This window comes from Theileria equi (assembly GCF_000342415.1).
Source record: "Theileria equi strain WA chromosome 4 map unlocalized gcontig_1105316255039, whole genome shotgun sequence".
NCBI classification, from domain to species: Eukaryota; Apicomplexa; class Aconoidasida; order Piroplasmida; family Theileriidae; genus Theileria; species Theileria equi.
The window spans coordinates 634710-658199 of NW_004668229.1; the positions used below are offsets into that span (position 1 = coordinate 634710).

At 40.3% G+C, this 23490-nt stretch overlaps 11 protein-coding genes across 11 annotated transcripts, besides 1 other annotated feature; 6 read left to right on the top strand and 5 right to left on the bottom strand.

Annotated features, from left to right (window-relative positions):
- Nucleotides 1–1654: 1654 nt before the first annotated feature.
- On the bottom strand, nucleotides 1655–2137 carry BEWA_054300 (hypothetical protein; the record flags this gene model as incomplete). Its single annotated transcript, XM_004832769.1, has 1 exon — nucleotides 1655–2137. The coding sequence occupies one exon, from the start codon at nucleotides 2135–2137 to the stop codon at nucleotides 1655–1657; it is 483 nt and encodes a 160-aa protein (XP_004832826.1).
- A 113-nt stretch (nucleotides 2138–2250) lies between these two features.
- BEWA_054310 (hypothetical protein) lies at nucleotides 2251–4674 on the bottom strand (the record flags this gene model as incomplete). Its single annotated transcript, XM_004832770.1, has 1 exon — nucleotides 2251–4674. One exon carries the CDS (start codon nucleotides 4672–4674, stop codon nucleotides 2251–2253), a length of 2424 nt encoding a protein of 807 aa, XP_004832827.1.
- Nucleotides 4675–5170: 496 nt separating this feature from the next.
- On the bottom strand, nucleotides 5171–6520 carry BEWA_054320 (conserved hypothetical protein; the record flags this gene model as incomplete). Its single annotated transcript, XM_004832771.1, has 1 exon — nucleotides 5171–6520. The coding sequence occupies one exon, from the start codon at nucleotides 6518–6520 to the stop codon at nucleotides 5171–5173; it is 1350 nt and encodes a 449-aa protein (XP_004832828.1).
- Nucleotides 6521–7065: 545 nt separating this feature from the next.
- On the bottom strand, nucleotides 7066–7463 carry BEWA_054330 (40S ribosomal protein S30, putative; the record flags this gene model as incomplete). Its single annotated transcript, XM_004832772.1, has 2 exons — nucleotides 7066–7241; nucleotides 7442–7463. The coding sequence occupies 2 exons, from the start codon at nucleotides 7461–7463 to the stop codon at nucleotides 7066–7068; spliced, it is 198 nt and encodes a 65-aa protein (XP_004832829.1).
- A 1475-nt stretch (nucleotides 7464–8938) lies between these two features.
- Nucleotides 8939–10907, top strand: BEWA_054340 (sorting-associated vesicle protein, putative; the record flags this gene model as incomplete). The annotated part of the gene is made up of 4 exons (XM_004832773.1): nucleotides 8939–10285; nucleotides 10502–10568; nucleotides 10607–10686; nucleotides 10761–10907. 4 exons carry the CDS (start codon nucleotides 8939–8941, stop codon nucleotides 10905–10907), a joined length of 1641 nt encoding a protein of 546 aa, XP_004832830.1.
- Nucleotides 10908–11329: 422 nt separating this feature from the next.
- BEWA_054350 (conserved hypothetical protein) lies at nucleotides 11330–12570 on the top strand (the record flags this gene model as incomplete). Its single annotated transcript, XM_004832774.1, has 2 exons — nucleotides 11330–11576; nucleotides 12392–12570. 2 exons carry the CDS (start codon nucleotides 11330–11332, stop codon nucleotides 12568–12570), a joined length of 426 nt encoding a protein of 141 aa, XP_004832831.1.
- Nucleotides 12571–12612: 42 nt separating this feature from the next.
- BEWA_054360 (hypothetical protein) lies at nucleotides 12613–14607 on the top strand (the record flags this gene model as incomplete). Its single annotated transcript, XM_004832775.1, has 1 exon — nucleotides 12613–14607. The coding sequence occupies one exon, from the start codon at nucleotides 12613–12615 to the stop codon at nucleotides 14605–14607; it is 1995 nt and encodes a 664-aa protein (XP_004832832.1).
- Nucleotides 14608–14966: 359 nt separating this feature from the next.
- On the top strand, nucleotides 14967–16130 carry BEWA_054370 (signal peptide containing protein; the record flags this gene model as incomplete). The annotated part of the gene is made up of 1 exon (XM_004832776.1): nucleotides 14967–16130. One exon carries the CDS (start codon nucleotides 14967–14969, stop codon nucleotides 16128–16130), a length of 1164 nt encoding a protein of 387 aa, XP_004832833.1.
- A 10-nt stretch (nucleotides 16131–16140) lies between these two features.
- Nucleotides 16141–16161: a sequence feature (AT_rich).
- A 56-nt stretch (nucleotides 16162–16217) lies between these two features.
- BEWA_054380 (hypothetical protein) lies at nucleotides 16218–17423 on the bottom strand (the record flags this gene model as incomplete). Its single annotated transcript, XM_004832777.1, has 1 exon — nucleotides 16218–17423. The coding sequence occupies one exon, from the start codon at nucleotides 17421–17423 to the stop codon at nucleotides 16218–16220; it is 1206 nt and encodes a 401-aa protein (XP_004832834.1).
- Nucleotides 17424–19022: 1599 nt separating this feature from the next.
- On the top strand, nucleotides 19023–19460 carry BEWA_054390 (signal peptide containing protein; the record flags this gene model as incomplete). Its single annotated transcript, XM_004832778.1, has 1 exon — nucleotides 19023–19460. The coding sequence occupies one exon, from the start codon at nucleotides 19023–19025 to the stop codon at nucleotides 19458–19460; it is 438 nt and encodes a 145-aa protein (XP_004832835.1).
- Nucleotides 19461–20323: 863 nt separating this feature from the next.
- On the top strand, nucleotides 20324–23338 carry BEWA_054400 (hypothetical protein; the record flags this gene model as incomplete). Its single annotated transcript, XM_004832779.1, has 1 exon — nucleotides 20324–23338. The coding sequence occupies one exon, from the start codon at nucleotides 20324–20326 to the stop codon at nucleotides 23336–23338; it is 3015 nt and encodes a 1004-aa protein (XP_004832836.1).
- Between the last annotated feature and the right edge of the window lie 152 nt (nucleotides 23339–23490).

Sequence of the window (23490 nt, forward strand, 5' to 3'; positions counted from 1 at the left end):
AGTGCCAAGTATGTCATTGTTGAACTCTTTGTCGTCAGTTTGGAATGATGCACAGTAGGTTGTACCAGTTTGTTTAACGATTGGTTTGGGTCTTATTCTTCCACTATCATCATGTTTTTGTTGCTTTTTGGAAGGCAATATGTTTCCCTGTTTACTCTCTGTATAATCGCAAGCTCGTACCCATTTAAAGAAGATTTTTTGATTTGATTCAGGTAGGCATTGCCTTTATCTCCATCAGAATGAACGTCCAATTTTTACTCATCAAAATGGTCAGAGTATGAGTGGTAAGTTTTAGAGAATATATCTCTAAAATAAAAAATAACTAACAATCGATATTTTTACCAAAAGATTTCGACTCATCTTGATCATTTATATCAAATGTCATGATATTAGTGCCCTGTTTTGGAAAAGTAGCGGATAGGATGTAACTGCATTTCTCGATTTATCCACCTCCCCTTTTTGCTTTATTATTCGCCATGTTTTATCAACCTTCCACTCTATATCAGTGTATATTCCACAATTTAAGCCTTTGTATCCAACATATTTGTAGTCTGGAAGATTAGAAACTTTGCTTGAGGACTTCTCATCCCCTGAACAGTGACCGCAGATCACTTGCCGCAACTAGTCATTGCCTGAATGGTCATATGGCCTGTGGATGTATAGAGCAAACGGCAAGAAAGCACAATGTATGTCTCAGGTACCATAAATTCTTGAGGACCAGGATTCCATAGTCTCCATCCATAGAGGTTATATCAACGTCCTATCACTACCGCATACTCTTGCTCATTGTTAGTCCACGTTCTCCATCGGCGGGTGTATAGAGAAGTTGGTACAAGGAGAGATTCACGTTGGTTGACCAATAGGTCACCAAGTTTTACCTTTTGCGCTCATCTTTCTTTTATTGCATTGATGATAACGATAAAACTGCATTAGTGCCTCTATAGTAGCCATAGTGGCTACTTCCCAAAATGTGTAGGACACTCCCTGCCTAATTCCTCATTTCACACATCCTATTAGCATCCTACTCAACTATTTATACTGACTGAATACTATGAACAGAAATGTGATGAGTTTGGAAAGAAAATTCCTCTGGTTGAGAAAATAATGGAGATTAGTGGTGATAATTATCCCGACTTACGACATCGGTATTTGAACTCACTAGTCGTCCCCTTGTTCTCCATATACTCTACACAGTTGCTCATTTAGACGTCAACCTTGTACATAAACTGTCTATGGATACTATTAGGGCACTCACTGTCCATGAAGGAAGACTAGACACGCTCCCTTTGGACGGGTTTACTGACCAAGAAATGGCAACACATTTTCTCGGAACATACACTACCTAGGAGTGTACATGGATTTTCCACTAGAGGATATTAAAATGCCAGGATAGCTCTACTGTATCAGCCATTTCTTGGATTTCTTGGCGTTTACTCAAGTCCCTCTACTAGAACATTTCCATAGTTATCAACAATTCCTCTATCTACATGATAACTCCCTTGATATGTATGGACTGGATAAGTGGAGACAGAAAAGCCCCCGGGACCATACCCTGGAGAACCAAATGGGCATTGAAATCTCTCCATCCAACTCCCCTTTGAAACTAAAAGTGCATTTCAATGGGTACTCCATTAAAACCTTTGGTACAACACCCTCAGTCAACGCGAATGCAAGAAGAGGAGGCTTCAAGCTTTTGGATGTCCACTGGTTTTGCATTAACCGGTGGCAAGTCACCCGCCACAAAACAGGGAACAGATTTCCATTCTTCGTCCTTCTTCTCTTCAAAGTACTTTATGCTCGACCCACTACCTGCGACACTTACGTTGAGAGTGAGTCTGCGGACGTTATTTCCCAGTCTCAAAAAGACTTTGCTGCATCTCGTATTCCCATCTGACTTCCATATCGAAAATGGACCATCTAAAACCTCAGAGAAGAATGACTCCTTTGGTATAAAAGACCTTTGAGCTCCGTCCTGGTCATAAGTTTGTTCGTGTGTGATCTCGGAATCGACGTTGGCAATGTCTATAACAGTACCATTGTCTCCGCACCCGCATAGTTTAAAGAGGAATAGCACAAAATTGTCGTTATAGCTCTCATTTATGGATACTGAGGTGAAAGGGAAGGAAGAAGAATCCATACATCCATGAGGTGAAGGAGAGATTCCACAAGAGTTATACCGAGAAAATGTAAAGGATGTACTCATTTGAAAAGTATAAAAGTGCGTAAAAGCAAAGTATGTCTCATGTGCAGCTACATGGTAGATGGACAGACACACAAGTTTGTCTTTACTGAGCTACACAACTGTGGTATTATTCCTGAGGATCTTTTGGAGTTGTGGTTTTGGTTTAGGTCATCGCCGAGTGTATTCAAGGACAGAAGAATGGCTTTGCTATAATCAGCGTCGTTATCAGATTGGAGATTCTTAAGATCCTGAGTAACTGAATCACGCCTTCCGCAGTCAGGCTCTCCTTTAGAACGTTTGTAGATCCACCAACCAAGTCCAGTAAGACCACCAGCTCCGGCAAGAGTACCAGAGGATGCTCCAAATGTTGTCCATAGTACAGAACCAGCGGCAGCAACTTCAGGACCAACAAAAGCGGCTTTAGTAGATTCAGCAGGTTGAGCTTCAGGAAGAGATTCTTCAGTAGAATGACGAACAGGAGGATTATGAGGATCAGTACCATCAGCAGCAGTTTGTGTTTGAGAAGTAGTAGATGGAGAAGTAAATTCATTACCACTAGATTGACTAGAAGCAACAGTAGCATCAGGAGTAAGAGAAGCTGGAGTGAGTTCAACTTTAGGAGGAGTGACAGGAGTAGATCCACCAGTTTGAACAGTGGTATTTTTGACAGTATCTTGTGATTCAACTTTAGCTTTAGCTTGAGGAGCAAGAGGGGCAATTACATTTCCAATCAATCTCGTAAAATCAAAATCTTTATACCATGGCGAACTAGAACCCTTATCTATTGATCTCCTAGTCTTAGTCTTTCCTGTACTATGGCCATATTCACCTTTATTACCAGATGGACCAGGAGGTCCTTGAGGTCCAAGCGTTTTAGAATCTCCAGATTCCCCTCTATCGCCTTTTTCAACAGATTCAGGTTTAGCTCCAGAAGGGGGAGGACCAGGTTCTTGAGGAGCAGACATAGCAGTTTTAGGAAGTTGAGAGACTGGATCATCTTCTTTAGTAGGAGTATGAGTAGATTTCTGCTTCTGTTTTTTAGCATTTTCTCTTTCATTGTTTGCTTCTTCCTCTTGTAGTTTGAGTTCGTTTTCCTCTTTAGCCTGTTTTAAATGATCGGTATAGGAACACTCTTGCAAATCACTACAATTAAATCCTTTGAGTATCTCGAAAAGCTTTCTCCATTTCGCACAAGTAAGTCCACCTTCTATGTCATTAGAGTTTATGCCAATCAGCTCAGAGATCCATTTCCATTCTCCAGTATCCTTCTTGTACCAACCCTTGGTCATAATACTATCACTATTAATATAGATGAGTGAGGGTTCCTCCCCTGCGCAATAAAAGAAGTAGACACCATTTACAGAGACGGGAAATGATACTCCCGAGAGCTTTACATTTTTCCTCATATTAACTCCACTATCATTATAATATATACCGGCAAGTCCATATCTGCTATCGGTAATGGCATGCTTGTAGTAGTCAGTCTTTGTCTCACCATTTACTGTGATCTCTCCGGGTGTGACAGAGATTCTACCTGTGCCTTTATGACTACCATGTTCACTGCAACAATAGTTCCCAGACTTTCTGGCGTGTGATAAATCCAGGGTAACATTGCCATATTCTGTGCATAACACTTCATCCAGTTTTTCTGACAGCTTTGCAGTAGGCTTAGGATCACTGTCTGCGGTGTAAAATCCAGGATCATTGCCATGTTCTTTCCATTCTTTACCGTGTTCACCAGTGTTTTTACTATGAAACCATCTAGATATCCTATTGTTTGATGGCTTGAACTCGATCATAAGAGGGACTTCTATACTTCCTGGATATGAATAAAGTGTGATTAAATCAATTGTCTCATTAGGAGTAGAAATGTCAGTAGGCTTACCGTTGTAAGTTACCCTGGATATCCCTGTATTAAGACTAGCAGTAATGATGTATGCTTTAGAAACATAGTCACTACCAGGAGGATTTTGTAGAAGATTAGATTGGGTTATCCTTTTGCTCTCTATACAGGTGGAATTTGAGTCATTGAGAATAGAACCAGATTGAGAGTCCTGTATATCAAATGGAACTACATTATTAATCTTGCAGTTAAAATCATCAAGTGCTTGTATTAGAGTCTTATCTTTAACTGGGCCATTCAACCAAGATAAGTGTCCTCCAATGCCATTTTTCCCATAGAATGTAGTTGTGCCACCACCACTATTGGTGATAATTTCAATAAGGATTGGTCTATCAGGGGCTCCATTCCAGTAGTAAACTGATACCGACCTAACATTATTAGTAGATTTTCCTGCTGACCCTACCTTACTTCCATCTACTTTTCCATTTAGAGTAAATGTGCCTCCTGTTGTAATACTATGAACATATTTGGTAAATCCTTTGGTTGGCTGATCAACCCATTTATTGGCGGTAATGCCAAGAGGATTAGGCTGGCAAGTACAGACTGGTCCACAACATTTCACATTTAACTTTAACACTCCAGCACTCATCCTCCATATTCAGAGAGTCCACTCTTTCAAAACTCTGAGATCCATGAGAGTCTCAATGCAGTAGTGTTTAGTCATTCATACATCCTCCCCCTCACAAGACTAGCTCACCGTCTGGCCGTATGAAGGACCTTAGTCCATAAGAGAGTCTCTAGTGGAGTAGATATGACCTATTACATAGGCTCCTTACAGTCAACTTAGTCCTCATATCAAAAGTCAATAGTTTAGGAATACTAGTATAAAGACCACGACAACCACATTTACACCAATATCCCCAAGAACTCCAAAACCCATAACGTGAAGTAGGCCAAGATTCTCTATCCCTATCAGACAACTGACAAACACTATGAGCATAACTCTTTATCATTGAATGTCTCCTGGTGGTTTTCTCAGTAGTCTTGCCAGACTCTCCACTAGACTTCTTAATGCATGGACGAATGGCCAAGGACGGGTGGGTGGTCTAGTAGCCCATTAAACATGGCAAGTTCCAGGGCATCCATTAAAATTCCTCATCTGCATAGACAATTAGGAGAGCCTCTGATTTACCTAAAACTTTGCATCTGACATTAGTGGTAAAGGAGGACTTAACACTCTTACAGGCCACATATGCTCCATTCCCTGCCCAGTATCCTAAGGACTTAAAGAACCCAAAATTTTTAGTAGGCCATTTATCTCTATCATGTTCATACTTGGAATAGGTCTTCAGATAACCATCTCCAGTAAAGGCCAAGACTATCATTAAACCTTGGGATGTGAATGCATTAAAAGAGGAGATAGCACCACCACTTCCACCTTGTTTACCAGCTCCAGCATAAGACACCGCCTTTAGTCCTTCTTCACAAAACTTTAGGGTAACAGTAATGACTCCAACCTTTAAGCCACTGCTCTTAATAGAACTGGCTACTCCACTATCTGGATAATGAAGTGTGCAAAAGCACAAAATCATTGCGGTAATGTGTGGAATGGCCAACAACCAACTAGCATGCCATCCCTGAGCACCATTCCTTTCCCAATTAGTGTCTGGACCTTTTTTAAATAGGCATAAGATGGCGATGATAATACCAGGAACAGCACTAACGAACAAAACAACCAGGTCAATGGTGTATCCAGTGCCAACATCAGTCAGTTTGTAAGGAGCTATGGCAGGATAGAAGGCATAAATACCGCCCATACCTACCATTCCCATAAGAATTGGAGACCAGGCCTTGCCAAGTTCACTAAGACTGCCTCCAGCAGCACTACCTTCAGCTTCACCATATGCATCAATCCATACAATAGCTGATACCGCCGATATCAATGCTCCTATGGACATCTGCCAAAATATGATCCAGTAACTGACGTTTGACCAGTTATACCTCTCAGCAAGCTTCGTAAAGACATAGTAGTAGATGCAAACCTGAATGCCAGAGAGAGGAATTCCTACATTGAAAAAGGCAGCATTATCACTTCCAACATTCATTACAGCTGCAACATTAAGTCCGTAAATAAATGAGACGAAGACAATAGTCCAGTAGTAGAATGTGAGATTTCCTTGTTCTCCTCCAGACATGAATGCAATTAGGAGTAGAATGAAGGAACAGCATAGTGTCGCATTTGTAAATATGGCAAGGTACTTGAAAGAGTCCTTAAGGTTGGGTATAAATGATATACCAGTCATAATAGCCATTCCAGTAAACGTTGCCAGTTCCATAGGATTATGGACCATGTTAATGAACGAACTGGCATGTTGTTGAGGAATTTTAAATCTGTCCATTGCAAACTTTGCTCCAGTTAAAGCCACACGGAGAGACTGCAAAAGAGTCAGACCTGCCATAAACATGGCACCTTTCTGAAGTCCACTCTCTCCCATCTGTCATATTCATAGTCACGAGCTCTGTCTATATTTAGTAGCTCAGTTTCTCTAGTAATATTTAGGCCTTAATCACAAATTTCCAGTACACCCATTATATACCACATTATCCTTGGCTAGAAGGTGAAGAGACCCCCTCTATTCTCCACTAGGGAGTTCAATGCTCCAATATTATTCACCATTTCAAGATGCATGTTCAAGTAGCTCACATCCTTCAAGGTTTCATGGGTGGAGTAGAGTTGCTGGAATGGGTAGATGTACTAGTCCTATTTCCAAGGTTTACTTGAGAGTTGAGCCTATAACAATCCCGTTCAGTAGTAGTCATTCCACAACTCTTTAGTTCACACAGCTCCCCCTTAGAACCCAGCGATAATCCAATCACATCGATTTCCTAGAAGTTTCGCAGATGGTCCATTCATCTATTATTTACTCACCAAAGAAACTTACCTACCACCATCTCTGGATGGTGATCTATTCCCCAATTCCTGCATTCATTTGAATACAGCACTCAGATCATTCGCTCATGAATGTAAAAAGTAGACCAATTAACCCTGGGCGTTGTGTCCACGACGTCCGGTAACGTTGCTAGTGAAGCGTCTGTTGTATTGTTGTCTCTTCTTGGCGCGTCCAGTAAGAGGCTTCTTCTTCTCCTGCTTTGCGACCTTGGGAGTGTGGTTTCTGACCTTTCCGGCCCTAGCCAAGGATCCGTGAACCTTTACAGCTGTAAAGAATGTATTTGTGCATGATAACTTTCATGAAATCAGGGCCAAAACGTGTGTATACAGGCGTTGGACCGGGAAATTGTGAATCTATCGTCGGAAAGGGAATCTAGGGAATGGATATCCAGATGACTATGAAGACAAAATCTCCGTTTCACAGCCAAGTGTCATGTAAACTGCCCACACTGAAACTTTTATTCACCAGTGAATGGGTGCGTCGTCATAATCATCTACAAATGAGCTTTGCCTGCTCATTCTGACCTCCTCGTGCTCCCGTTGATAGAGACGTGTCTACTCTTCCTATGGCTTCTATACTACGTATACTCGCCAGTACTCCGCTTTTCTACGGACATATAGTCATCCCAGCGCCCGATCCTCCTGGATTCTCAGATTCCACGCTATAGTCTGATAGTTTTCCCCTTGTAAACGCCCTCGGCTGTATAAGTGGCCGACCAAGGAGCTCCGCGGCGGTAGTTCTGGCCCACATTTCGCGTGTAAACTCACCCATTTCAAATCAAAATGATGTTATACGACAAATCAACGATCAACCAGAAAAATTAAAATCTGCTGCGTAAATTTAAAAACTTTCTGTGGCAAGACGTCAGTCCCATATAGGGCGACACCCAAACTCACGTCAGTGTCAACAACCGCGGCGTCCATCTCCATTCGCTCTTTTCTAACCTTTACACAATGGATGAAATTGATGCTTGGGCCCCTGAGAACCGATCCGGAGGATCAGGTATGGCCGAGTGAGGGAGTAACTGTTCCTTTGCCGCCATAACGCGGTTTATTCCCCTTTATTTTCGCATATGTAATGAACGTTGTGCTATCTAGTAAATATCTGGAATTTGCGGTTAAATGGGTCCATTTTGGGGGTCATGGAAATCTGGTCCCTAGGTCCTCTGTTTCGCCAAGATCATCCCAAATATGGCCAATTAAACACCTTTTCCATAATGTCCATAGTTTGTATGGACTCCTTGTCTCTGTATGGCCTGAAGTCGGCTCGTCTAGTCGTCCCTTGGAGCCCCTGGTGGTTCCTCGTGCTCTACGTCTCTCATCTTGTAATCTTACCGTCTGCAAAGTTGTCAGATTCCTCAATTTTGCCCTCAGTTGACTTCTGGGTCCCGTGGCGTCCCTACACCTTCGGTCCTTACGCCTTCTCATTTCCATTTAAATCTCTGCACATTAGAAACTTGTGCATCTTTGCCTTTTCATTGTTGCCAAAGTTTCTCTATGGCAGCCTGAGCTTCCGTACAGTTGTGTTCTGGTTGCTTTTCCGGACGTTTTGCGCGTATATTTTGTACTTTTGTTATTCTGTGCATCGCATTGATGTTTTCTGGTCTACGGTACGGTAATAGGTCAAATTTGGAGGTCAAGGACTGGTCTACACACTTGTATGTCAAGAAAGGAGTATTTCTGTCCAGCTTCAGACTTTTAGGCCATATCGTTGGTAATTTGGATGAAAAGACGCGCATCTAGGTCATACATACCCCTGCATTGGCGTAGTTTTTGTCAGAGAGGTTCCGTAGGAACTGTTTTGGTTGTCCAGGAATAACTCGTGGGTTTAGGCCATCGTAAATATCCGGAGAAGGGGGATATTGCGAAATGTGTAGGCGAGTATAGCGGATATACATGCGAAAGGAGTTATAGGAAGCTCCAAATAATGTTATAGGCGTCATTGGTAGCACAAATTGATAAGATGGATAACCCATACACTCTCCAGAGCCTTGTGGCTCTTACGCGGACGACGTATTCTTCAATTATTGAAAAAATAAAGGGTATGAAGGTCCTCGTTTTGGACTCTGATACCAGTGGAATGATATCTCTTGTTCATACTCACTCGTATCTCTTGGAAAATGAAGTACTTTTGACCCTAAAAATAGATGATGGAACTGTTTTCAATAGCGGTAATCTAAATAGTAACCTTCGCCATCTCAAGAGTCTATACATCCTCCAACCTACAATGGAGAACGTCCTTAAACTCTCTAATGAACTGCAAAATCCTCACTTTAAGGAATACTATCTCTTCTTTACAAACGAAGTAAATAAAGAGTTTCTGGAGCTAATCGCAAAGGGGGATTCTCTGGAGCTTGTCAAGGGTGTCTACGAATACTTTGTGGATTTTTACGTCATATCTGACACTCTATTCACACTCAACATTAAGGATTCTTCGGGACTGTACGCAAAAGACGTAAACTTTATGCTAAATCCGACAGTTTCCAGGATAGTAAAGAGCATATATTCACTATCATGTCTAGTTAATCAAATCCCGACAGTCGTCTGTAAAAAGGGGAATATGTTATTACAAACAATATCGAGCAGAATACAAGCGGAATATAACAATAATACGCTTAACCTGCAAGCGATTCTGCAATCATATGGAGTGTATAATAGGGAATGTGCACCTGCAACATCTGGATGCGTGCTTCTAATCATGGATAGACGAGAAGATTGTGTAACACCTCTTCTTAATCAGTGGACTTACCAAGCCATGATTCATGAACTTATAGGAATGAATGGAATGAACAGAGTTAGCATTGGCGGTTCAGATTATATCCTTAATGATGATTTCTATGGTAAACATGTATATACAGAATTTGCTGACGTTGAAAGTGCTCTTGATGTACTAATTAAAGAGAGCAAGAGTGGAACTACTGATGTTTTTAGAATGGTTGAAAATCTACCAACACAATCTAAAATGGTGAATGAAACTAGTAGGCACGTTACCATATTGCACGAGCTGGCAAGAATTATCCAAGAAAAGGGGCTCTTAAAGAGCGGCTTGTTAGAGCAAGATTTAGTCAGCAAAAGGGCAAATTTTCAAGAGGTTGTGGATCTGATTGGTGGAAAGGTGGATGTAAAGGAAAAGATCAGAGTTGCACTATTGACTGCTCTTAGGAATCAAGACAAAATTGGAAAAGTAAAGGATTACTTGAGAATGAATGGGTTGGAAGGAGAAATGAGCATTGTTGATAAAGTAGTCAATATGAGCACAGAAGTAGCTAAACAAGCGCCAGAATTTGGAATCTCTTTGTTCGGCAGAAAGGTTTGTTTGTAGTTGGAGTTCCCAGCCAGAAAACATGGGAGTGGTCATTACCCTTGAGTAGGGGAGACGAATGGAGTGTGTTAATGTACAAATGCTTTGGTAACCCATGCACAATAGGATTGTCCCACAGAAAAACTACTCCCATATTTTCTGGCTCTAAATTTATTTGCATAATTTTATTGTACACATTCACATGGTATATCATGACAATTTTAGGATTCTGAAAGTCCGTATCTGCAGCATAAATCGCAACTGTATACTACACTTCACAAAATAATAAAGGGTGGGTGTCTTTGCATTCTATCCATTCTGAAATTTCAGGCAAATTGGAGCCGGAAGCATACACAATCGTTCCGAGTGCCTATGATTTAGGCTACACACTAAAGTCAAAACCTGCATCGGTTAGTTTGTGCATGCTCGACTTTATGCATCATAATGAGCATATCTCGTCATGCACAATTTATATCTCATTCAGATCATGGTCTTTATAATCGGAGGTGCAACGTTTGCGGAATCTCGTGACTGTAGTATAGTGACTCGTGAGACTGGAATTCCAGTCGTCTTGGGTGGAACATTTATTCACAATTCTGAGACTTTTCTCGAGACTCTTCCATCAATTTAGATTTTTCATTAAGAATTTTTAAAGGCTACATCGTTGGTTGGTATGTAAGTGTATTTTCTATGCAATGGTTCTCGATAGCGAGCGTTGAAACTGGAGAATGCAAGGTTCCTGGAGCGTTTTTCATGCCACAAGAGCTCAGAAGCCTCTACACATTTGCTCCGTTCTTTACCAGGCTGCATTGGCATTGCGAATAGACCGTTGAGTGGCCAAGAAGACTCGTCCCTAGTAACATCCAGCCTCTATGTTGAACCTACCCGTCTCCATTTCGTTCTCGGAAGAAAATTGTGTCCACTGCATTTTCGTCACAACCACCAGTCCATTCCGCCAGGTGGCAGCGCTCATTATGAATCTTCTACAATGTCACTTTTGTAATTTATAATCACACACTTGTAGTTTTACGTTCTTTTAAAGGTTTAAGGCAGATGACGAGGCTTTTTAGCCTTGCAAGAGCCTCGCGGCTCCATGGCTCTCATTTCCGGAGGTATTTTTCATTTGTTGACGAAAGGAGACTCAAACTCGCCGAACAAAGGCCAAGTGTTCGTGAACTTGACGTTGATAAAGAGATTTTAACCGGAGAACGGAGAAGAGAAATCAGAAGAGCCGATTTTCTCAAGTTTACAGGCGGTAAACGGCCGCTAATCTCATCGCATCTAAAGGGAAACATTATTGGTAAGTTATTAATGCTCTAGTACTATCACTGGACCGAATGGGAGCTCTATGGCGAACAAAGTAAGCCTAAGGAAGAGTAGGATCTGTGGCAAAGAAATGCACGAAGGACGCTTCCACAAAGGCTGTAATCCTGGAGAATGCGCCAGCTGTGCTCAGCCGTCTCTGAAATTGCCTTGGAATGCAAGAGAGTTTGTGGACATCCACATGGCAATGGTGGCATTGACTTTTAAATAGTCACTCATTCAGTTGTGCCATGTTATTATGTATGGAATGAATGAAATGTAAAAATGGCAATGGTACTCTCTCCGCGGCGAACTTGCATACAGTAAATTTGAGGAATGTAAGACTCCCGTTGCTTTGGATATTTCCAGGGCCGTTCCAGGAAAAGTCCTAGTATACCCATGTAATGCGCAGTTATGGGTGTTTCACGGTTATTGAACGAGTTTTAAGTATCTAATAGGTCCAAAATTGTCCTTGCAAGGTTTACGGGAACCGTCCCGCATCCTAAAAAGAGTGAAATATCTGTATATTGTTTCTGATGGTGATAACTGGACTCATCTTGCTGTAAATTTGGAGGCAACGTATGAATCCACTAGAGGGTGTGTCATCCTAAAGGACTTAAAGTTGGCATTATATGGAGAATACATTCAGGAACGAGATACGAATGGACTTTGGAAGTTGTCTGGAGAGAGGCTTTATTACCCTTGCATTACTATAGGTAACGAAATTTCACGAGCCACTTGTGGAACGCGTTTAGCCAAAAGCTCCCATTCATGTCATACACATTATATGCCCTTGTTTCATACAACATACAGCAATTTTTCTCGGGTCTTGGTGCATAGTGGCTGGGATTCTCTGCCTCAAAATGTTCAAGCCGGAAAGCTACGAGTGGCTAGAAAACGAACGCAAGCGCATAGAGGCTGCCAAAGAGAAACTCGAACTCATCAAACAGCTAGAGAGTAATGCTAAAAACGCTCCCGTCGGGCCTGTGTAATCTCGTTATCCATAACTTTACATTTTTATTCATTTTCGCAAAATGCGTGGAAGGCACCTTTTGGAGTATAAAAAGGTACTTTCCATGCCAAATGTCAACAGTGGAGTCGATCTTACGGCCACTGGAGAAGTTTATAAGATTATCTCGGCCAATAAATGGGCTCATGGGACCGTTGTGGATTTGATGAGATTGTCAAGTGATAAAGTAAGATGTGAATGGAAGGACAATGGAAATGTGCGGGGGAAAGATGGCAAAAGGGAGCCAAAAATAGTCTCAGAGGGCAAAATCGGTCAATTTACGCACAATTTAGACAAAGGAAATGGAAATCCAGTTGATACTTGCCAATCTGTGCTAAACTTGTCGCAATTTGATGTAAAAAGTGCCACTGGAGGAAGACCCGTGATGTCGCCGTCAGGGGCTCTGCTGGAAAAGGAAGAAACGACGCCATCTCTTGGACTTGTCGGTACCTCTAATAAACTGCATTGGTATACAACCGTTGATGAGGCAATTGGCGTAACAGAAGACGCTCTAGAGGCCAACGGAGCTGAGCAACCTGCAAGTCAATACGTAGGCACTGGAGGCTATAGACACCAACCCAAGTGGAGAACGTTAACGTCTATAAATGAGGGAGTAAATGATGCATCAATGGATACCAATATAGCACAAACTAGTGCTGGAGGAGGAAGGAGGCGAAACGACCAACATTCAGTCGATAGCTGCACGCTTAAAGCTTCATCAGAGACTCCGAATCATACGACAGTTTGCAGTTCTGAAATAACACATACATCAAAAAACACGAGGTATACCCCTGATTTTGCAGACTTTATGCTTAAAAACGATCCTCTTGTAACTCCTGGTAGTCGCATCTCATCAATACGTTCACAAATCTACAATTTACCTCTACCTCGATTGCAGGTCTGGCTAAATTCTATAGACCTCAACAGCATAATCAGATTGCTAAAAAGATATTTAAACGGGGATGCAGACTCTGACAAGGTCATGAAAACCCTCAGCATCATTGATGCAAAATTGGATATTGACTCAAAAACTGCTTGCAATGCGGTATCAAAGATAATGAAAATTCAGTACAAAGCGATCAAAAAATTTAAAAACGTCTCTATACTGCACGAACCCCTTTATAGGCGGTCAATACAGGCTATTGAGATGCATGCAAAGTGGGTAAAGGTCGACATATTTTTTGAAATGGTAGAAACCATGCTGCGCATTTGGGTGTTTTCAATTTCTGATGGCAGCATAGAGAAAATAATGCAAATGCATAATTCAGAAGGAAGTACTTTGAAAGAACTCTGCATGCCTCTCTTGGACTTTATTGAATGCAAAATTTTCAATGCTTCTACAGATTCTATAGAGTCAATAATACGTGTCATTTCTCTCTTATCCAACCATTTGGATAGAGATGTCCTTGGAAACATTCACGATATCGCATTTTCAAAGATAAAGGAATTGTCAACGCGGTTCTCTAGGAGACAAACCGTTCAACTTCTCACTCTAATGCTATCAATTGACAGTAATCTAGAAAGACCATTCCTATCACTGTGCCGATCATTATTGACGCCGCGAGGTAAAAGAAGCGTTGTAGTTGATGGAAAAGAGTTGGCACTAATCCTGAAATGTTTGTCATTATCTGCAAGTGTCGATTTTTATACCTCAAACACCGTTTTAGGCTTTATAGAATTAAACGAAGATACTCCTCTACCTGATGAAGTATTAAAATCCATCGCAATATTTTTATTACGTACATTTGGAATTAAACCTCTCTCAAAGGACTCGATACAACTAATGAGAGGCTGGGAAAAGGTTACTGGTCCAATAGAAGATTTAAAGGTTGGTAAATCCATAGATTCAGATTTTAGGTCAAATGTCATTAAAATGGCAATGTATTTGAAAAAATCAGGGGATGCAGTCGTAGAAACACTGACAAATCCATCTTGGATTAAAGAAAACTGCATTGTTCCTACTCTAAAACTCGATTATTTGAAGATATTAATGGATCCTCAGAGTCCGAGGGATATCTGATAAATTCTCTTAGGACTAACTATATTTTCCGTAAAGATGTAAAATTATACACCATTCCTTCTTTATGATTTACATGGATATTCGTGATATATTTGCGCATCCTCAATCTCTCCTTCTGTTAGAGCTGTATACTCAAACTATCCTTCATTTCTCTCCACAAAGCTAGATATTATCACTCTACGCAGTTCAAAGACGGATATTTATAAATCGCATTCTTCGGACCCTACAGGGTGGGGTCTACTTCTGCATGCACTTGCCCAAAACAGACAAAAAATTATTCATAAACCCGGAGATAGCCGCTAAAACATAGAAACATTTATACTACATGATTCTAAATATCTACGGTAATAGCCAGGACCATGAAAGCCCTCACTCTTCTCTACTCATCGCTGATCCTGTCTATTTTATCACCCTGTATCTGTGGAGATAACAATCCCGATGCTGATTCAAAAAAGGGGAGCGACGATATATCCATCCATAAATATGAAGCCATTGATCTAGATGAAGTCTCAAACTTTACGATTGATTTAAGCTCCCTAAATGAAGCTATTCACAGGACGTATGAATATTATCACGACGGTAACTACATTCTACTGCTAATTCCGCAGAGAAACATACTTGTAACAAAGGTAGTAAATGGCACAGAAGACATCTGGAATGCTGGAGGGGGTGTAAAGCTCGAGTATGCCAAAGTTTATCTAAAAGATTTTAAACCACAGCTCATTCTCATTACGGAAAGTATCGCTTCATGTGCAACCTGGACATGGTACCTAAAGGATGGAAGTAAATGGAAAGACTGCAAAGAACGTTATGATGAGGAAATTGACAAGTTGAGGCTCTTCTCGCCAAAAAGATTCGACTTTATCCTGGATACTAGAAATACAAATGATAGCATAGAATGCAAAAAATTCGAGGCAGATATATTAGGAGCTCCCGTCATGTTATACTTTACAAAGCCAAACTATCTTGCCACCGATGTTAGATATGGAAAAGAATCCATCTGGAAAGCTACTGGAGATGAAAAGTGCGTTGCATGTGATCTTTACTCCTCCGGTGATCGACCATTTATCGTACTTGTGATCAAGAATAGGCAATATAAAACGCTGAAATATTTTGAAAGAATAGACGAAAAATGGTTGCCAATGGTCTCTGAGGAGTTCAACAAAAAACTCTTGACGGTAAGAAAGGTACATCCCAAATTCGGCTACAATAAAGACACTGAACAGGGGAAACAAAGCTCAACTTCTAACACACAAGATAGTTGCGTATCAGTGAATACAGTACAAAAGTCATGGTGGAGTGGATGCATTGATATCTTGAAAGCGGGAATAACACCTGCAGCGGCACATTACTTTATTTGTACTCCACCCGGACTTTCTTATGCTATACACTCTAAAATGCTAGAGGAAGATGAACAAGAAGAGGTCAGGATCGACCAAGCAAACCAACGTCTTGAGTGGAGACGTATAGACGAAGCATCTCAAGAAACTCTCGGAGACGAATTTAAAAAGAAGAATGATTGAGCAATTGAAGTTTTTAAATATTTATAAATTACATTTTCCATTAAAATGCGGAAAGTGAATATGTAAACGGCCATCCATGGGACATTTTCAAAACGTGATCAGGTAGAGAATAACTGCAACACAAAGCATACCGTTAAAGTTTGTATTTCCCATGCCATTATCCTCCAAAAATCCTTTTAAACGCCTTTCGATATCCCCAATTGTATTCTCAACCTCCTTGATATGGTCTGCCAATTTTTTGTATCTAGTCGCTTCAATAGCCAAAATACCTCCTTTAAATGAATGTAAGCATTTTTCAGTGGGTAAATTAGCGTCATCAGACTCTGATTCGAGTGCATGCACACATTCTCTCACCGTTTTCATGTTTTCTTCAATATCCTTTTTTGCGGGAGATACAAGTGACATAATTTCACGATAATGTTCACTTAATTGTAATAATTCACTGGCTAATTTTTCATCCTCTCGATTTATGACTAAAGCCTTGAATAGTTTGTATATGTTTCCAAGAGAAAATGAGATGTCTGGTTTAAACTCCTTTACCCTATTTACCTTGTTCATTAATTCATCTCCAATTTTTTTAAACTCTAATAACCTGTTCACCAATAACCTTTCCATTGAATCTGAAAGATGCCTTAGTTCTTCCCTTGTAAATACTTTTGGTTCAGGATTAAAAAGGAGGGCATAAATTTGGTTCTCCGTAGTATTTTGGTCTAATGTTAGAGTAGCAGAATCTGCCTCGCTTTGCGGGTATAAATCTTTATTCTTGAACGGCGTATAGATTCCGTTATTGGTGATTATATTATCGATAATTCCCAACTTCACAACTTTGTAATCCAGAATGCCATGTTCATAGTCTAACGCCTGCAAAGTTTTTCTATTCTCCTCCACAAGTGCTTTTATCTCTTCTTCGAGTACTTTTTCAGTATCTTTACCATCCAAAACTTCATCAATCTCAGCTGAAGCAACGACGCTTTCGTCTAAAATCTTATTCAATTTTACCTTTGCGCTGGCAATCTGTGTCTCAACATCATTTTTAATCTTTTCAATCTCTAAAAGTTCCCATTCAAAGGATCTGGTTGAACTAGAAGCAGATTTTTGGCTGGTAGTAAGATAATTGTCAACCCGTTCGGTAATCTTCCTTCTATACTCATTCACTCTTTTGGCGTCTTTGATGTTTATACTCAGTTCCAGTTTTAAATCTGAGAGCTTATTAACCGAATCGTTGTCTGGAAGGGAAGCGAACGCTACTGTAAATGTAGTAGCAAGCAGTATTTCTTGAGCCAGTTTGCACATTTTTAAAAAACATTCGCGATTTATCCTACCAAAATTAAACTGGCGGATTAATAAAGTTTTAAATGTACCGATTCATAGATTTAAAATCTGAGTAACGAGCTACTGGTGTAAACACTTTAGAAAACTAGCCATTGGAACAATATCTCACCTTTGGTCTCCTAGACTTTGGCAGATGTCCAATCAGAAGAAATGCTTAAGGGTATGATTTTATTTAAAGATTTGAAGAATAAATACCAAACATGTAAAATTTATTCTTAGACAAAAATCGTTGAAGAGACTTGTCCAAGTTTTTGATTAACACACGTATTAGTCAATTGACCTCCATATCCTGGGTTTATCGTACATTTATAGGTAATTCGGATGGAGATAAGTTTGCATTATTCTACAGGCAGATCGGTAATTTAGTAAATGAGGTTTCTTCAAATAGATAGACTATTCAACTTCACTGAGACTTTTTGTTAGATACTTTTGTCATCGCACCTTTGTATGTAACCATGCATACGAATCCTTCAAGAACAGTCTTATATAGAAGGTTTACAGAATGAGTGTGTTCCTTCTTTAGTCCATAAAGTATAGGTTTTAGATCTTTACCTTCTAGTTTAGTTTTTCATCCAGGTATAGGATAATTCAACCGTTCATCTGCACCATTCTTATCTCTATAAAAGTACCTTTCATTGTTCCTAACTAGTTCAACCAGGAGAGGATACATAAGTGAGCGGACTATTTCTGTGCATAAACAGTAATTGGTATAATAAACTTTCTACTCCGTAGAGTTTACACATTAGAGAAACGGGGATTTTGCATGCACAGCCAATTTTATCTGGGAGTCTCTATGGAATTGTTTATTATCTTATTACTCAGTTTTACACTGGAAACTATGGCATTTTAAAACTAACACTTATTATCATAGGAACGTTATGGTTATACAATGAAAGGAGACCCGTGGTAAAGTCCTCCGTATAATCTATGGAGTATAATGTCTATTACTCGAAACAGAATGAGTAGTAAAGATGAATATTGGATCTAAATGGACTGATATGATAGATAAAAGGAGATCAAACTCCGAATAAATCTGGAAACAAGTTCCATATCAAAAGTGGATTATAAGAAAGTTGTGGACCAACTCTCATTATAATGGCGTTAAAATTCATTTTAATATGTTAATAAAGGGGGTTAGTATCTGTAAATGGAACTGTTAATGCAGAAGGAACGTAAATGATAGAGAAAATCTCTTCCCACTCTCGGAGGAAGAATGTAAAAGTAGTACAAGACATTGTCCGCAAAAAATGTTCCTCCTTTCAACCAACAACTAGCAGAACTTTAACATCTCATTCATTCTTTATTCTTACTGTTCACTGATACATGAAGGAAGAGTTTGTGAAGAGCCAGGACCTTGACATAGACCTCCCCGATTTTGCCAGCGAAATCTGTTCAACTACAGATACCAACAGTATTCATAATTACAATGGAATAGCCCCGGAATAATGCATTCATTCCGTTCAATGACCCCATTAGATAATTTCGAGACAGGTCTATTCCCTTCATTCTTCCCTCTCTTGAGCCTTCATATCGCAGAAAAATGAGTTTTACAATCGCAAAATGAAGTTTATTTCTCTGTTTTACTTTGCATTCATAGCAAAGTTCTGTAAAGCAGGATGGCTTGATTGTTGTTCTTGTTGCTGCGGAAGTGTTGAAGGTGGCGAGGCGCTTGATATATCAAATCCAGATCTATCCATAGTAGATATAAAAGAGGACAAAGAAGGCTGTCTTACATACAAAGAATTCAAACCACAGAGTGGCTCTGTAATTACTTCGGTAGTTGACGGCGAAACGCAAATATGGAAAGACAAAGGTCGCTGCAAACGTCTGATATTGAGAACAGCTGGAAATGATAGACTCCTTTACATAGAGATAAAAAAAGGTAAATGCAAAGATTTTCGGTATTATGAAAAGAAAGGTGATGAATGGTCATCCATGAAAATAAATGGTTACTTTGATAAGCTGAACACGATGAAGAATGGAGGAAAAAAGAGCTAACCTAATGGATAAGACAGTAGATAAGCTCAAAACACCGCAGTTTATGATCTCAGTGAATAAAATTTCCGCATAGAGAAGCCAAACAAATGTGACACTTTTTACGAGATGGTAATTCCCCCAGTGCTATACACTTGTATCACGACCATACATATGCAACGGCAGGTTCTAATGCAACTATAAGATCATTAAAATCAACTCTTCCCTAGTAATTCACATATACATTCCAAACTGATCATGAGCATTTCCACGTTCTTTGTGCCAACTGGTTGCATTTAATCCACACATTCCGCATCACCGTACATAAATACCACGTATAGACACGCAGAAAGTCCGTCATACAGATCCGCGTCCACGAAAATGTGCAGTTAGATGTGACCATTACACACTCCCCCAATAGGCCTTCCGGCCCACTTTCAATTTTTTTCTCAGAGGAATCTCCTTTCCTTCACAATACACTAGATATATCCAAAATTTCATACTACCAAGTCCAGGATTAAACTCATTCCTCCGACCAGTCACAATTCAAATGCTAGGCCCTGGTAGTGACGGATCCGCGAGCCTTCACGGATCCAAACTTTGCAGCGAGAAAAAATGATTTTATTTACTCCAGAACCCAAAATTTCCGGTGAAAACGTGGCCGTTAAAGGCATTTGCGACGTTCTTCTTTGTAGAATCTCCAGGCATACCCCAGATTGTCAGGAAGAGACGAAACGTCCGTTTCCTCTTCATTCTCGATATCAGAGTCTCTACAAGATGATAGGAATATGAACATCCTGGTGTTATTCTACACTCTGTTCCTATCTAGACTTTGTAGCTTGGCTTATTCTCGAGATGGTGGAAGTAGTGGATCGACTGGGCCTTTGATGTCCAAAATCGACGGTTCAAAATACAGTGTATCGGCTTCCAAGAGTAATGGCGTTCCTATTTTGCGGTGCACTGCCAAATCTAATGTCTTTCCCACCACCCTCAAGTATGGTAACGACGTAATCTGGAAGGGAAATGATGGAACTACTTGTAAATCAGCCCTAATCTACTTTGATGGAAACAAGCCCAAGGCTGCTGTATTAGGATATGAATTGGATGGGCGCAGCTCCGATATGTTCCTCTATAAAGACACATACAACTGGGTAGAAGATTATGACATGTACAAGGAGACAGTGGACAACCTTGTAGAGGCAGCCGAAGGTAGAGAAGAGGATGATGATGATGAGGAGGAGAAAGAAGAAGAACGAGTATACGACGATGAAGATACAATGGATCTGGAACTCGATGATGGCTGGGATGAGCCCACATCTCAGGAGCAGGAAGATGAGGACGAGGACCCCGAACCAGAGAGACGTCCTCGAAAAAGCAGAAAGTCAAGACGTAGGAAATCTAAAACACGCAAATCCAGAGGTTCCAATGAGAAATTACCAGAGGATGAAGATTCAGAATTTCAGGACGATTTCTGGGATACTCCGGATGACTACTCTGAAAGACAAGATGATACCCAAGACGAACCAGATGAACTTGTAATTGAAGAAGATGAAGCAGTGCAGCTTACAAAATCTTCTGGTAGTCCAGTTAGCATTGATATAGCCCAACCAAGTTCAGCTTGCAGACGTTTTGAATACATCTATGAAGATAATCACGTGAGACTTCTTATTCCACATGATGGTGTTCCTGTTGTAAGGATGTTTGACGGTAAAACTATTTTATGGGAGATGACCTCTAATCAGACTTTTGAGTTTTCCAAAATATATCTCAATAAGTATAGGAAGCCTGAACTCGTTCTTATCGCAACAACAACGAATTCAGTTGAACTTTATACACGTTTTAAGAAGACTTGGAAGGGGTGGAAAAAGTGTGAGGACTATAGCAATGAGCTTGATAAGCTAAAGATTACCTCAGAGGCAAACACTGCATTTACAATTCACTTGGAGGATAAGAAGGATACGGAGGAATGCACAATATTTGAAGCTCGAATGATTAATTTTTACACACAGTTCTTCTTTCCTAAACCTGGATACTTCGCGAGGGAAGTAATGTACAATGGCGTTACGCTATGGAAGAGTACAAATGGCAATGAAAGGTGCATTGGATGTGACTTGTATCTTAAGGGACGTGGACCTCCACTCCTTGTAGTTGTCATTCAGGGAAGAGTAAAAGGGTACAAGTTTTTCGAACTAGTAGGATCTAGATGGGTTCCAGTTAAGGACGGAGAATTTCCTGAAAAATTGGAACGCATGAAGATTGCCAATGGGAAGCCGTTAAAAGATTTTGATGAGACGATTGAACCGGAAGAACAGGATATGAATGTCCAAGAACCACCGGAAGAAGAGGAAACAGATTATCATCTGGATAATGAAGATAAAGATGAAAAGAGTGAGAAGGACTATGAAGATGTTGAGGAAACAGAGGAAGAGGACAATGAGTTAGATGAGAATGAGGAAGAAGATGAACCTCCATCTCAAGAGGTGAATGTGACTAGAAATTATTCAAGGTCAACTGGAGGCTCTTCTGACCGTGTTGATACCTCCCCTTCTGCAACGAATAAACTTCCAAATTCACAAAGAGGAGTAAAGCGTCAAGCTGCAAAGGATAAAGAGATAAAGGATCAACCCTTTGAAGTATCCAATGGTGCAACTAGGAGGAAAGCTAAAACTCCCACCATTCACAGGGAAACAAAAGAGACTAGTGGAGCTCAGAGAGTTCCTGCCAATCATGTAAACAATAATGTACACATGCAGCAGAATATAAATTGTAGAGAAACTACCAATTATAATAAAGATCAAAACATTCAGCCTAAACACAGTAAAGTAAACAATTCGCAAAGATCGGACAAACACAGAAACACTGATAATCTCGAAAGTGAATCAGGATTGACTGATGCTGCAGGTGCACTCAGAGGAGGTAGCCAATATACAGTCAATGATACAAACACAATAGACACGAGTAGAGAAATTGAATCCGAAGAAGAGACACACTACACAGATTTTAGAGATTTATTTGACACTCAGTCATATTCAGAAACCAAACACACGGGAGAGTTTTCTGTGGACATGAGTGACAGTTGTATTTCTGATCCCACCAAGTGGATACTCCCTAAGAAGGGATATAAAGAGGTTAATCCCATGAGAAAGATGATAACGCCTCTCTTCTTTCCAACATTTCAGAGTGATACAGTTATTAACGTTTCAAAGTATCATCCAAGCTTTTACAATCTTTACGATTACTATTTTGACGATGTGATCACGAGGCTTATTATTCCAGAGCAAGATGTTACAATGACAAAGTTGACGAACGGTAGAAGTGTCATATGGAATGCAGGGGAAGGAGAGAGTTTGGTGTATGCCACGATCCATTTGAAGGCAAACAGACCAGTCCTGGTCTACATTTTAAAAGATTGCACCTCAAAGAACAAAATTGATACACTGCTTAGAACCAATAAAGGATGGAAACATATAACCAACTACGTTGCCGTCCTCAAGAGCATCCCTAGGCCGAAGATACCCAGGTTTGATTTTACCATGGATCTCATTCGCTCAGATAACGCCAGGTTCAAGGTATTTGATGCAATGCTTGGCGGCATCAGAACGAGATTCTTTATCCCGAGACGAGGGTTTCGCGCCGACAAGGTCCATCATAACGGTGCGGTGATATGGAAAGCTCAGAATTATAAACGCAAAAAGGCTAGATTTAATTGGAGGGCAATTCTCGTGAGAGCTTACTTGAAGAGAAACTCTTGTTATCTCATCAAGATAACGTTAAGGGCCCACGACGGTGCACTCAGTTCCGTAAACTACATTAATTCATTTGATAGATGGGTTGAAATAGATGGATCTGAATCGGAGAGATCTAGATGGATACTGAGAAACAATACAGATTTTTATGAATGACTGATTTTAGGGTGAATACACCACCTGAATTATGCACTAACACTTGTCACGTGGAATACCCACGGTAAAAAGGTATTCACCATACACAGAATGTAGCAACTCTCCAAATACACAGACTGGAGAATCTAAAATATAGTATACACATTACGTGG